Here is a 13,103-nt window from a genome sequence, read left to right as displayed (position 1 = left end):
TTGTCTTCTTCCCATTCGGCTATCCCATTGGCCAAGCGCTGTAGTCCGTGCTCTTTGACTGTTTTGAGACCCTCCAATACCTGTGCCTCCCGTTCTGAGGCTTTCCGGATACGATCCTCTAAGGGGTTCTGTAGGATCGAAGCTGCAATTTTTACGAAGTGGCCAGGTTTAAGGACTGTCTGTTGTCGGTTATCATCGCTGTCCGATACATGATGAACTGCCATGCGGGAGAGAGCATCAGCTTGGGTGTTTACTCTACCAGGGCGGTGGATCATATGAAAGTCAAACCGTGACAGATAGAGGGCCCATCGTGCTTGTCGGCGGGTGAGGTCTTGGGCAGTGCGCCAGAATTCGAGGTTCGAATGGTCCGTAATGATGTCGAATGGTTGAGGGAGTCCTTCTAGAAAGTTCCTCCAATCCTTCAGTGCTTCAATGATAGCAAGCATTTCTCGATCGTAGATTTCGTAGTTCCGTTCTGCTGGCTGCATGGATGCCGATCTGAAGGCTACCGGATGCCATTGGCCATCGTCTTGCTTCTGCATAAGGGCGCCTCCCGTGGCAAAGCCTGATGCGTCTACCTCGATTCGAGTAGGCCTGTCTGGTGTCCATAGAGCAAGGATCGGTGCGGAGATGAAGGCTTCTCGAAGGGTATCAAATGCTTTCTGTCGAGTGTCGGTCCAAGTAAAGCTGGTGTCTTTCTTCGTCAGGTCGTTCAGAGGTCGTGCTATTTTGGCAAAATTCCGGATAAAGCGTCGGTAGAAGTTTGCAAATCCCAAGAACCCTCGTAGTTCCCGAAGATTAGTAGGGACTGGCCAGTCGCGAACAGCCGCTACTTTTACCGGATCCATTCTCACCTCCCCTTCTGAGATGATGAGTCCGAGGTATTCAATCTGTTGTTGTTCAAATTCGCATTTTTCTGGTCGTAGGTAGAGGTCGTGCTTTTCTAACCGGGTTAATACTTCCCGTACCATTCGTCGGTGTTCCTCGAGATCGTTACTGAAGATAAGGATGTCATCTAGGTAGACTGCCACCTTGCCGGCTGCAATGAGATCAGCAAATATAGCATTCATAAGTGCTTGGAACGTGGCAGGGGAATTTGTGAGACCAAAGAACATGACCTTAGGCTCGAACAAGCCTCGGGTTGTTGCGAACGCGCCTTTCCATTCATGCCCTTTCTTAATCCGTATGTTATTGTAACCCCAGCGGACATCAAACTTCGTGAAGTATCTGGCTCCCTGAAGTCGACTAATGATATCAGCAACTAATGGAAGAGGGTATCGGTTCTTCACAGTGTACTCGTTCAGTTTCCGGTAGTCTTGTACGAAACGGAGTTTCCCATCCTTCTTCTTTACAAAGAAGACCGGTGATGAGATTGGTGATTTTGAGGGGACGATATAGCCTTTCCGTAGGTTTTCTTCTAGGAAACGATCCAACTCCTCCTGCTCGTTTAGGGACATGGGATAAATCTTGGTACGCATGGTTGCCGGTGCTCCAGGTACGAGATCAATTGCATGGTCCCAAGGTTGGTGGGCAGGTAATCGTTCGGAGGCGGATTCTGAGAAAACCTTCTTGAAATCACGATACTGCTCAGGGACCATTTCTTCGAAGGTTTTAACGGGTTTGTCTCGGTTGGCTTCCTCTGCTAGCTGCTGGGAGTAAGTGAATCCTGCGGCGCACCAGACTTCCTCCGTCTGTTCCTCTAGAATTCCTGCTTTTACCCATGCCCGGCGAGTTTTATGATTGGCTCGAATTCGGTGTATTGGTGGTTCTTCCACCGCTGCTGATTCACTCGGTTCAAGGGTCGCTTCTAGTGGCACCTCAATGTGGGGGTTTTCTGCGGGAGGTTCCAGTTCTGGGAGTTCGAGGATCGGGGTTTCTGTGTGAGTGGCGGCTAGATGAGAGTACAAGATCTCCTCGTCTGGGACTTCTTCTATCGTTACTCGAGGAGGCTTTACTGAAAGTCGTCCTTTCTCCCAATCAATCTCCGGATTTACCTTCCGTAGCCAGGGGAGTCCAAGGATGATGTCTTCACCTCCTAGGTTGGTGATCAGAAAGTCCATCCATCGCTCTTGATTATCCACTGTGAGTGCTAGACATGCAAAATGGGTTATCCGTCCAGCTCGGTTAGGTGTTCCATCGATATTAAAAACGTCGATCGGTTTATGGAGGGGTGCACATCTTACATGGTTCCGGGTGACAAAGTCTTGGTTTAAAAACAGGGCGGTAGCTCCACAGTCTACCATGGCTGCAGTTGTTATACTGTGATTCCTTCCTCTTAGTCTCGCATGAATTCGGAAATGTGGGGAAGTAGAGTTTAATTCCCGGATCGACGATATTGTACATGATGGGTGCGAGTCATACGAGGAAGTAGCGAACATAACAAACTGATTACGGGGTACTCTCGGTGCAGCCGAAGCGGGTACCCTCTTTAAAAACCCTGTTGGAAGCCAGAGGACGAGGAGGACATAGCGTTAGCACGATCAAGTAATTCCCTTATTTGACCAATCTGATTGGAAAAGTCCTGGTTAGGGGGGCTCGGAGTAGCAGCTACGGGTGCAGAAGCAGATGTTGGGGTCGAGGACGCGATTTGGACGGATTCGTTTGGGAATAGGGAGAATGGCGCGGGTCCCGTAGCGGATATCTGTTGGCGTCGAGGTTGCTGGCGTCGGCCTCGGTCTCGTCCGAGTCCCATAAATTTGTCTTGGCAGACTGCTTCCAGATGTCCTCGACGTCCACAGTAGCGGCAGGTGGTTTCTCGGTGTGGGCAGTTTTGCTTGACATGACCTTGGGCACCGCAGCCGAAGCATCGTCCTCGCATGCGAGCTAGGAATGCTTCCCTAGTATTCCCATTACTGGTGTGGGTTGCATCAATGTCCATAGCATGGGGGTCAGCAGGGGTAGTATGAGCGGTATGCGTGGGAGGGTATCCAGAGTTCCGGCCAGTCATGGTGGGATCGTGCAGGTAGACATCCACCGATATGGCCCGTTTGATTGCCTCCTTCAGAGTCGGAGCAATTCCTTGGGCAATGTTTACGGTGATGAGGTGTTGTCGGATCTCTGGGAGTAATGCAGTGAAGAAACGTTCCCGCAAGTCAATATCAGACATTTCAGTCCGATCTCCGATATCCTTGAACTTCTGAGCGAATTCCGCAACTGTCTGTCCTTTATTTTGCCTGAGATTCTTGATCTCGCTACGGGCTTCCATACCTGGGTCCATTGGTTCAAACCGTTGGCTAAATTCCTTCAGAAACGCCTCCCAATTTCCTCCGAAAGGGGGATTTTCCGCATTGAAATGTAGCAGATGGGGAGTTGCCCAATCTCCGGCACTTTCTGTGAAGAAGCCCAAGGCGGACTTGATGAGTTTTACCTGGCTTTTGGCGAGATCCGGTTGTTCTGATGCCCAATTCTGGAACTGAGCCATGAAGCGACGGGCTTCAGCGCCATCTTTACCCTTGAAAACCTCGGGTTTGTTCATGCTTGACTTGGAGGATGAGCGTTCCTCCATAGCTGTAGCAAGGTTAGCTACTTGTCTGATGAGCTGAGCCATGAGATCATCCGCAGAGGTGTTTGGGGCAGGCGGGATAGGAGTCGACATGATGGGAGTAGGCAATCGGGGCTGAGGAATCGGCAGGAAGGTTATATTGCTCACAGTGAGTGGCTCTCGGATTGAGTTCGAAAGGGCGTTGGGGCAAGGTTGAGACTGGCAATCGCGCCAAGTATCGTCGTTGTTATGGGCGTGAGCTTGGTCTCTGGGGTCAAGTGCGTGCGGGAGTGCGGAGCAGTCTATACTGGCAACAGGTGTTTCAGAGTCGGGCAGAACTGGGGAAGACGTGGTGTCTATAGACCCTGCAAGGACAACCTTATCGGTAGGCTGTCAGTGCAGTAATGGATCTTGACCTAATGTCACGAAGCGGCAGAGGCGGAGTGACTAACGGAGCGGGAAAGCGGAGCGACTAAGCAGAACGGTGAGGCGGAGCAACTGGACAAGGCAACAAGGCGGAGCGACTAAGCAGAACGGCGGCAGACTGGTCCCAGATAATGACAGAGATATATTGAGTATCGTAGTCATAGGTAATAATAAGTAAGCACATACCTGGTCCCAGATAATGACAGAGAGGTCAAGATAAGGGACCAGGCTGTGGAGGGTTGGCTATATATACATAATCCGGTCTGCGAGAAACAACGATGTAATACTGTACAGTTTAGGAACAAGGAAGGTGGCGGAAGCCAATAGAAGGAGAAGATGGGTCAGGTGGATCAGTAATCGATGGATCAGTAATCGATGGGGGTTTGACAGTGATGGGATGATGTATCGTACAAGTAAAGGCGTCGAGTCGGTGAGAAAAGGAAAATGATAGGGGCTGCGTACTTTATGACAGTCGCGAAAGTTTTATGAGCCCGCGAAATACAGTGCTTTGCGAAAAGGTTTGATTGTATGGATTTTTTACCAAGTAATTATTGTTGCTTGTTCGTCCAAGGGCTCTCTTCGGGGACCGCCGGGCGTTACTGGAAGGAACATCGATGTCCTTTACTCATGATGAGCAAGTCATGAAAAATAATCATCTAAGTATATGTAACAAGTAGTATGTGCATACGAATATCGCCCTATATCGCCCGAGGTGATGTCGAGAGAGGTATGTGTGACGATAATGGGTTAAAATCCTTTTAAATATAGGCAGACGTATCGTTGACAACCACCGCCTTCGAGTGTACACGGTGCTTCTCACCGTTGATGTAGGGAATCAAGAGGACAACGCCCTTTGAGCCTGGTTTTGATGCAGGGTGCACTATAACCTGACACGGACACGTTACGTGCTCTCTAATCACAACCTGGGAGTCTATCTGGATATGGCAATGGTCCAAGTTTTCAGCAAAAGCTGCCTCCGGCTGTTCCACCAGCTCTCTGTTGTAAACTGAAAGTATCTCGCGAATCCAAATTTGGGCCTTGGATTTGACTTCGGATTGGAATTGCGGTTCATTAAATACTGGGAGGAGCTTGGGAAATTTCTTTATCGACTCGATAGGAAAAAATTGGTAGTGAATCGGGCCTGTGGAGCTTGCTGGTTCAGTCGAAGGAAGTCGGGAAAATGGGGGTGATCTTAATGATTTAGAAACCATCCAGTCTAGGATTTTGGAAGGTGTATCCTGTTTCGGAGCCTTCATCAAATGCGACATCGTCAGTGACAAGATGGTGATGAAGGGATTCGGGAATATTTTGACTCACCTTTTCATTGACAGGAGTTGCATACACAGTGGAGACAAGACCCAGGACAAGGAAGGCAATGCTCAGGTGCATATTATCGGAATACAATGACGAAGAAGAAAGAACAACTATAAGACAAGCAAATTAGAAGGGACTAAATCTTTGAATATCGAACTCCAACGAACAGATTGAAACGGGGAGTGTTAGTGGACTTGAAAGACAGACGCGCGGACTCGGAGGTCTGAAGCGGATGAAAAGGTAAGAGAATGTTGCCCTGGTCAAGGAAATCAATCAGCATAGAGAAAGCCATTTTTTCAGATGCAAGGTTAAACTTACAAGAAACATAATGCCATCTGCAAAACCTGGATATTCGGCTAAGGTCTGAGAGCAGATCCCAGCAAATCCCAGTGCTGAAAGCACTGAAAGCAATATGCTCTGAGTGCTTTCACTGCTGGGAAGTGCTCCCAACTGCTTTCGGACCCTTAGCCGAAACTACAGGTTTTGCAGATGTGACCAAGGTTCACGGCAGAGCACTGGGGCGACTGGACGAGCAATGTGCAAAGAGACTGCAGTAGAAAATATGGAAGACCGGCGGCCAGCAGTGAGGGATGCAAAAAAAAATCCTGCCCTTTTATACATGTCCCAGACTCTAACCGGTTATCTTTGGTTCATACAAGATCGATTGCTACTCACCCCATCGGACCCAAAGCGAAGTGGACCTGGTGGCACCTGAGGCATGTTGTTGTCAAGTTGAAGAGGGAGATAGATATATAGGCTTATATACACAGTCAGGAGTGAAAGCCATCAAATTATCATCTGAGAAATCATAATCTCTAGATAAAGCTGAAGATGGTAGAATTCTAAAAAGGTTGAGTGGTGCTCTCCATTCAAATTCAAGATTATGCACTGCAGTGCATCCGTTCATCTGCAAAACCTGTATGTTCAGCTAAATAGCCGAAAGCAGCTCAGAGCACTTGGGAGCACTTCCCAGCAGCAAAAGCACCCAGAGCAGGCTTTGATTTTTGCTTTGGGTGCTTTTGTTGCTGGAGAGTGCTCTCCAGCTAGTATCCTTGCTCTGGCGAGTATACATGTTTTGCAGATGTTTTTGATCTATATCCAAAATCTCCAATCTAAATTTTTTGCATATAAAATTTCCGATGTAAAATTTTTTGGGGTCTGATTCTGTCCAATTGCCATATGGTGTCCGTGCGCTGCAGCTTGCAGTTTGGAAAGAGAGCAAACAGAGATAGATTTGGGAGCGAGAACATCTCCCTGTCCATACATAGGACAAATCTACACATATAAACACAGCAACAATTCATTTTGGAAAAATATTATCTCTCTAATTTGCAATAATATGCATAATACCATTTTGATATTATTCTAACCTTAAGCCGCTGCCGTGTAGGCCGCAGATAGATCAATACACGGCAACCCAAATGCGTGGAAGAGGTGGATAGTATTTCACCTACTAACAGTGATCCCAGGACGATGATTATGATACAAACATGCAGTACAAAACGAAGGAAAGTTTGAAGAGTCACTGTGAGCATAAGTAGAGAATATAGAAGCTACAAAACGAATACAGTTACCATGCAAGTATAGAGCATATCATGATCAGAATGTGACAAAGTGGGGACCCTTGGTTCAACGGTTAATTTTCCTGATCTGTCTGGTGAAGGACAGTTGTAGCCTTGTAGGACGTTGGCCTTACGGGGGATTATCCAGTAACTGTGTCAGGTCGAGTATTCCCTCGTACCGACGCAAGGTGTAACCACAGCCCTCGCCGTCCCACTCAGACTTCTCTGTATCCTCCTCAACACCACCTCCCTCGACGGGCTCAACTGTCGTGAGCGCCTTTCGCCGCTACAATCACTTAATGAACAATCAGAATCATCACTGCTGGGCAATTCATCTTCCGCTTCCGTCTCTCCATCAAGATTACGATGTAATCCGCGCACTCGCCTGAGAGACCCTGTTCTGCCGTTGGAACGGACAGAGACAACTTTGAAAGAGGAAATCATGCACGAGCGCTCGAGGTTATGGATGTTCAAACGTTCAATGTTCAATGTCCATGCAAGGTGAATGATGACAGTCGCGAAAGTTTTATGAGCCCACGAAATACAGTGCTTTGCGAAAAGGTTTGATTGTATGGATTTTTTACCAAGTAATTATTGTTGCTTGTTCGTCCAAGGGCTCTCTTCGGGGACCACCGGGCGTTACTGGAAGAAGTGTCATTCCTGGGGATGTAAGGAGAGATGAGTACCGGTTCGGGGTCTTGGTCATGACATTCCGGTCATATAACGAGAGGGACGCATTTACCAAGGAGTGGAGCACAGGTTATAAAAACTCGCTGAGTGAGCGGGAAGGATTGAAGCTCCGGGGTATAGGGGAGGATTTTTAGAGGGGGCTGGGGGTCTCTCGCAGGTCAATGAGGTTGAATCTGAACAAACAGAAGCGGGGGTAGATAGTCTCAAAATATATACTGAGGTAAACTTCGCCTCTTGGAATGTTCATGGAGACCTTATTGTAAAGATGCTCAGCCCAGATTTTAAGATGCTTATAGGGGAGTTTGATGTTATTGGTTTGCAGGAAACACATCTATGTCCTGAGGAGGAAGATGCTATGGCAAAGCTTCAAGGGTATCAATTCTTTGCTCAGTCAAGGAAGGCAGCAGAGCCATGGGAGCATCAGCATGGAGGAGTGTGCGCATTTGTACGGAATAACATCCAGGTCAAGAAATCAAGCCTATCTGTGCCAGATATTCTGGTACTGGATTTGGGCACAACATGGCTTATTGTGGCATATGTACTGCCAGCGTCTTCAAAGTATACTCACTTTTCGGAAATTGCCCCAGAGGAGAACCTCTGGACTATTATCAGGCTGTGTCGGTTGTCAAATAAACCTGTGATAGTGATGATGGACTTGAATGGTCGGATTGGGTCTAACATTCCGATATATACACACAGACCAAGAGTATCAAGTGATGCCATAGAGAATGCACGGGGTCGGGCTTTCATGCAGGTATGTTCTCAGGAACATATGTCAGTGATAAATGGGACTGCGCTGGAGGTCAACAAACCGGGTGCCTACACATCACATCAGCACAATGGGAAGGCTGTGGTTGACTACTGTGTAGTGTCAAATGACATGGTGAATGCAGTAAAGCATATGAGAGTACATGGTAATCCAAAGCAGGAGGAAGATAGGTGGTCAGATCATTCTGTGCTCTCAATGGCAGTGGAGTTGTCACTCAGACCCAAGGCCAGTGCAGTGAAGGGGCAGGTGAAAATGACATTCAAAATACAGCCTCTACATGAACCTACAGATATACTTTATAACAAAATTCTGGCAAGTGCTCTATCGGAAGAAGAGGCATTGAAACAATACTATGGGGATTTCTACTATGCCAACGATCCAGTCACAGTATATACAGATGGGTCATGTCTGGGTGGGGGAACTGATTCTGCACAAGCTGGTGCTGGAATATGTTATGGCCTGAACTCAAGGAGGAATCAAAGTGTGCGAGTACCAGGACCTGGAAGACAAACAAATAATAGGGCAGAGTCATATTCAGTGTACTTAGTCCTATTTGAAATGGATCCAAAGAGGCCACTGATAATATACACAGACTCAGAGTATATTATTAGGCAATGCTGCTACTGGGCTGGCCGCCACTTGGCCACGGGGTGGAATATACCAAATGGCGATATACTCAAGGACATCGCACTTCTACTTAAAGAGAGAGCAGCTTCAACCAGATTTGTATGGGTCAAAGGCCACAGTGGAAACCAGAATAATGATGAGGCAGATAATTTAGCCAAGAAGGGTGCTACAATGGATTTGCCAGGCAATTATAGGCCACTCAAAGAGGTACCATGGAAGTGTAACACCTCCTGCCTAGTACCACTAGAAGGGGACAAGGTCTCAAGTGCTCTACCCAAAGATGTAGGGGGGGAGAGAAAAGCAGGGGGTGAAGATGTGAGACAGGGTGAAGTATCACACAGAGGAAGGTCAAAAGTTGCAAAAATTCAGGAGGATAACCTAAAGAAGTTACAAAACTGCAAAACTATTGCACAGTTCTGGTCCTTATATATCAACTGGATGGATGGCAAAGCAAAGGAAATGGAAGTGACCATGGAACAGTTGCTTAGGGAATTCCGGTCACGCATGCAGAGCCCAGTCATTATCCCACCAAATTTAGATGCAAAGTATCTGGCACTGTGGAAGCAATGGGAAGCAATGATACCAGAAAAAAATGTGGATACAACTGAGCAGAAATTCTTTAGCCGTGCAATACAGGAGGAGGAGATTGAGGAAGCAAAGGCACATATTGCAATGAAGAACCTAGACAGCTCTGTAGGTGTGGACCAGGTGGATTATAAACTGATTATGAAGATCCCAAATGAGAATTGTGTGAAGTTGTTGAACCACTGTATAGAGAACAGGACTGCTCCATCGGCATGGCTAGTTGCATTGGTAGTGGGCATACTGAAACGGGGGAAGGAGGCAGATGACCCTTCAAGCTATAGACTGGTGGTGCTAGAGTGTTGCTTTCTGAAAATGCTCACATTAATTATTGACAGAAGGTTGAGGGAATATGCAGAGCACCAGGATTTACTGCCATCAACCCAGAATGGGTTTTGGCCGGGTTATCGAACTACAAATAATCCATTTATTCTCAAGACCATGGTTGACACAGCTAAGGCAATAAGAAAGCCATTATATGTTGCATACATGGATTGGACGCATGCCTTCCCACTAACAAATAGACCAATGATGTGGATGAAGCTGAATAAAATGGGCATCAGGGGACCACTGATTGATTGGCTGCGGCTGATGTACCAAAAGTTGGGAAATGTGGTTCAGGTGGCAGATTCCTTCTCAGAGGCATTTACTTCAAATATTGGAGCTTGGACTGGGGACCCAGGAACACCTATGCTATTCAATCTAGCAATTGCAGACTTCAGACTTAGTGAGCACCCAGGGGATGTGGTATTATATGACAAAGTGGTCAACCATACAGAACAGGCAGATGATGTATTGATGACTACAATGTGCCCTACAAGCTTCCAATCCAAACTCAACCAATTTGGTGAATATTCTGCACAGACTGGATTTATTGCTTCAGTTCCAAAGTGTGTTTATGCAGTGTATGGAAAGGAGGAGACAGAGGGCTTGCCATTTACTCTGTATGGCAAAAGGTTGAAAAAGAAGAAAGAGATGAAGTACATGGGAATCTGGCACCAGACAACAGGAGTTGACATGTATCAGCAGCAGTACAAGGAGAGTGCTGAGAAAGCAAAAAAGACTGCAGGAGCAGTACTACATGCAAAGGTGTTTGTGGGGAAAAATATTCCAATATGGGACTTATGGTTGCTGTACATGGGCAGGGTTGATCCCTATTTGAAAAATGGAGCAGAAGTGATAGTGGACATTTATGATGTAAGAAGAAAGCAATTAGAGAGTGTACAGCATTACTTCATTAGGAGGATGTTGGGACTGAATGATAAATCAATGGTGGCACTATTATTCTCTGAAACAGGCCTATGGCCAATTCGATATCGAAGAATTATTCTGTTCCTGAAGAATCTGAAGTACTTGGTGCAGTTGAAGAGAGACCACTTAGCATGGAAGGCATGCAGACAAGCATATGAACTAGCAGAGCAGGGGAAAAACTCAGTCTTTATGGAAATGGTACAAGTGTTAGACAGGCTACCTCACAGGGTGGTATGGAATATACCAAGATTCAAGGACTTGACTGTGCAACACATTGATGGGGTAATGGAGAGGGTAAAGAAATCAATGGAGAAAGACATTCAAGAAAAGGTGGACACATCAAACAAGACAAGGGATGTGCTGAGAGATAGAAGAGAGTATGACAAGAAGACAAAAAAAATGGTTATAAAGACCATGGCTTTTAGACACTACTTGAGGATTCCAATAGGTGAACATAGAAGATCCTTGATTGATATGGTAACAAGCAACCACAAATTAGCAGTGGAGAGATTAAGGTGGGCAGAGAGGAACAAACCAATGGTGCAGCATGATAAAAGACTGTGTAGAATGTGTAGGGAAAAAGTGGAAGATGGGGCACATGTTTTGTTTGAATGCAGCAACAGCTGCAAGGTCATACAGCTGAGGAAAGCCTTTATGCAAAGGGTAATACAGGAGATACCCCATTTTGCAAGGCACTATGGGGATGGATGGGAGCTCTTTAGGGAGTTACTGGCAGATAAGAGGGTTGTGGGGTTGCTGGCAAAGTATGTGCATGAGGTGTTGGAAGTATTCTATGCAGTTGAAATATATCGGCTGGAGTGACACACTGCATGCATATTGAGGCAGGGAAGACCGTGTAATTCATGATACCATGGGAGGGGTTTTTTTCCGCTTTTCCCCTCAATAACCAGGACATGGATGATCATAATCGCCCCCCTGTATTAGATATGTGTGTTCCATTATTGTACAACATCATGTAATATTGTACAGTACATGGTAAACTGGTTGTTCGGGAATCGGACCTCGCCAGTATAATTCATATCCTATCCTATCCTATCCTGGAAGGAACATCGATGTCCCTTACTCATGAATGAGCAAGTTAGAAAGATAATCATCTAAGTATATGTAACAAGTAGTATGTGCATACAAATATCGCCCTATATCGCCCGAGGTGATGTCGAGAGATGGAATGTGTGACTACAATGGGCTGTAATCCTTTTAAACAGACGGATGTTTGGCAACCACCGGCCTCGCATGTACACGGTGCTTCTCACCGTCGATGTAGGGAATAAAAATGACCATGCCTTTTGAGTCTGGCGTTGATGGAGCTTTCACTATAACTTGACACGGACACGTTACGTGCTCTCTAATCTGAACCTGGGAGTCTATCTGGATAACGAAGTGTTCCAACTTTCCAGCAAAAGTTGTCTCCGGCTGTTCCACCACATCTCTGTCGTAAACTGAAAGTATCTTGCGAATCCAGGATTGGGCCTTGATTTTGGCTTCGGATTGGGCTTTCGGTCTATTCAATTTTGGGAGGAGATCGGGAAAGGGCATAATCGACTCGATGGGAAAAAATTGGTAGTGAATCGGGCCTGTGGAGCTTGCTGTTTCAGGCGAAGGAAGTTGGGGAAGTGGAGGTGATTTGAAATATTGTCGAGAAATGATCCAGTCGAGGATTTTGGAAGGTGTACCCTGTTTCGGAGCCTTCATCAAATGCAATATCGTCAGTGACAAGATGGTGATGAAGGGATCCGGGAATATTTTGACTCACCTCATTATTGACAGGAGCTGCATGCACAGTGAAGACAAGACCCAGGACAAGGAAGGCAATGCTCAGGTGCATATTGAATATTGAACTTCAACAAACAGATCGAAACGGGGAGTGTTAGTGGACTTGAAAGACGAACGCGTGGAGGATAAAAAGGCAAGAGAATGTTGCCCTGGTCAAGGATATCAATCAGCATAAGGAAAGCCATTTCTTCAGATGCACTAATTTAAACTTACAAGAAAAATAATGACCAAGGTTCACGGCAGAGCACTGAGCGACTGGACGAGCGATGTGCAAAGAGACTGCAGTAGAAAGTATGGAAGACCGGCCAGCAGTGAGGGCTGCAAAAAAAAACCCTGCCCTTTTATACATGTCCCAGACTCTAGAGGGACTCGGAAAAATAACGCACCGGTTATCTTTGGTTCATACAGGATCGATGGCTACTCACCCCGTCAGACCCAAAGCGAAATGGACCTGGTGGTGGCACCTGTGGCACGTTGTTGTCAAGTTGAAGAGGGAGATAGATATATAGGCCGCAGATAGATAGATACACGGCAACCCAAAGGTGTGGAAGAGATGGATAGTATTTCACCTACTAACAGTGATCCCAGGATGATGATTATGATACAA

The 13,103-nt window shown here is 46.5% G+C and overlaps 2 protein-coding genes across 2 annotated transcripts; both read right to left on the bottom strand.

Annotated features, from left to right (window-relative positions):
- Positions 1-4,665: 4,665 nt before the first annotated feature.
- Positions 4,666-5,299, bottom strand: C8R40DRAFT_1210812 (uncharacterized protein; the record flags this gene model as incomplete). Its single annotated transcript, XM_046233185.1, has 2 exons — positions 4,666-5,157; positions 5,225-5,299. 2 exons carry the CDS (start codon positions 5,294-5,296, stop codon positions 4,666-4,668), a joined length of 564 nt encoding a protein of 187 aa, XP_046082024.1.
- A 6,621-nt stretch (positions 5,300-11,920) lies between these two features.
- On the bottom strand, positions 11,921-12,548 carry C8R40DRAFT_1175159 (uncharacterized protein; the record flags this gene model as incomplete). Its single annotated transcript, XM_046232288.1, has 2 exons — positions 11,921-12,409; positions 12,477-12,548. The coding sequence occupies 2 exons, from the start codon at positions 12,546-12,548 to the stop codon at positions 11,921-11,923; spliced, it is 561 nt and encodes a 186-aa protein (XP_046082023.1).
- Positions 12,549-13,103: the final 555 nt, after the last annotated feature.

The sequence above is a fragment of the Lentinula edodes genome (assembly GCF_021015755.1).
Source record: "Lentinula edodes strain Le(Bin) 0899 ss11 chromosome Unknown C8R40scaffold_41, whole genome shotgun sequence".
NCBI lineage: Eukaryota > Fungi > Basidiomycota > Agaricomycetes > Agaricales > Omphalotaceae > Lentinula > Lentinula edodes.
This window is presented reverse-complemented; position numbering and strand designations above follow the sequence as displayed.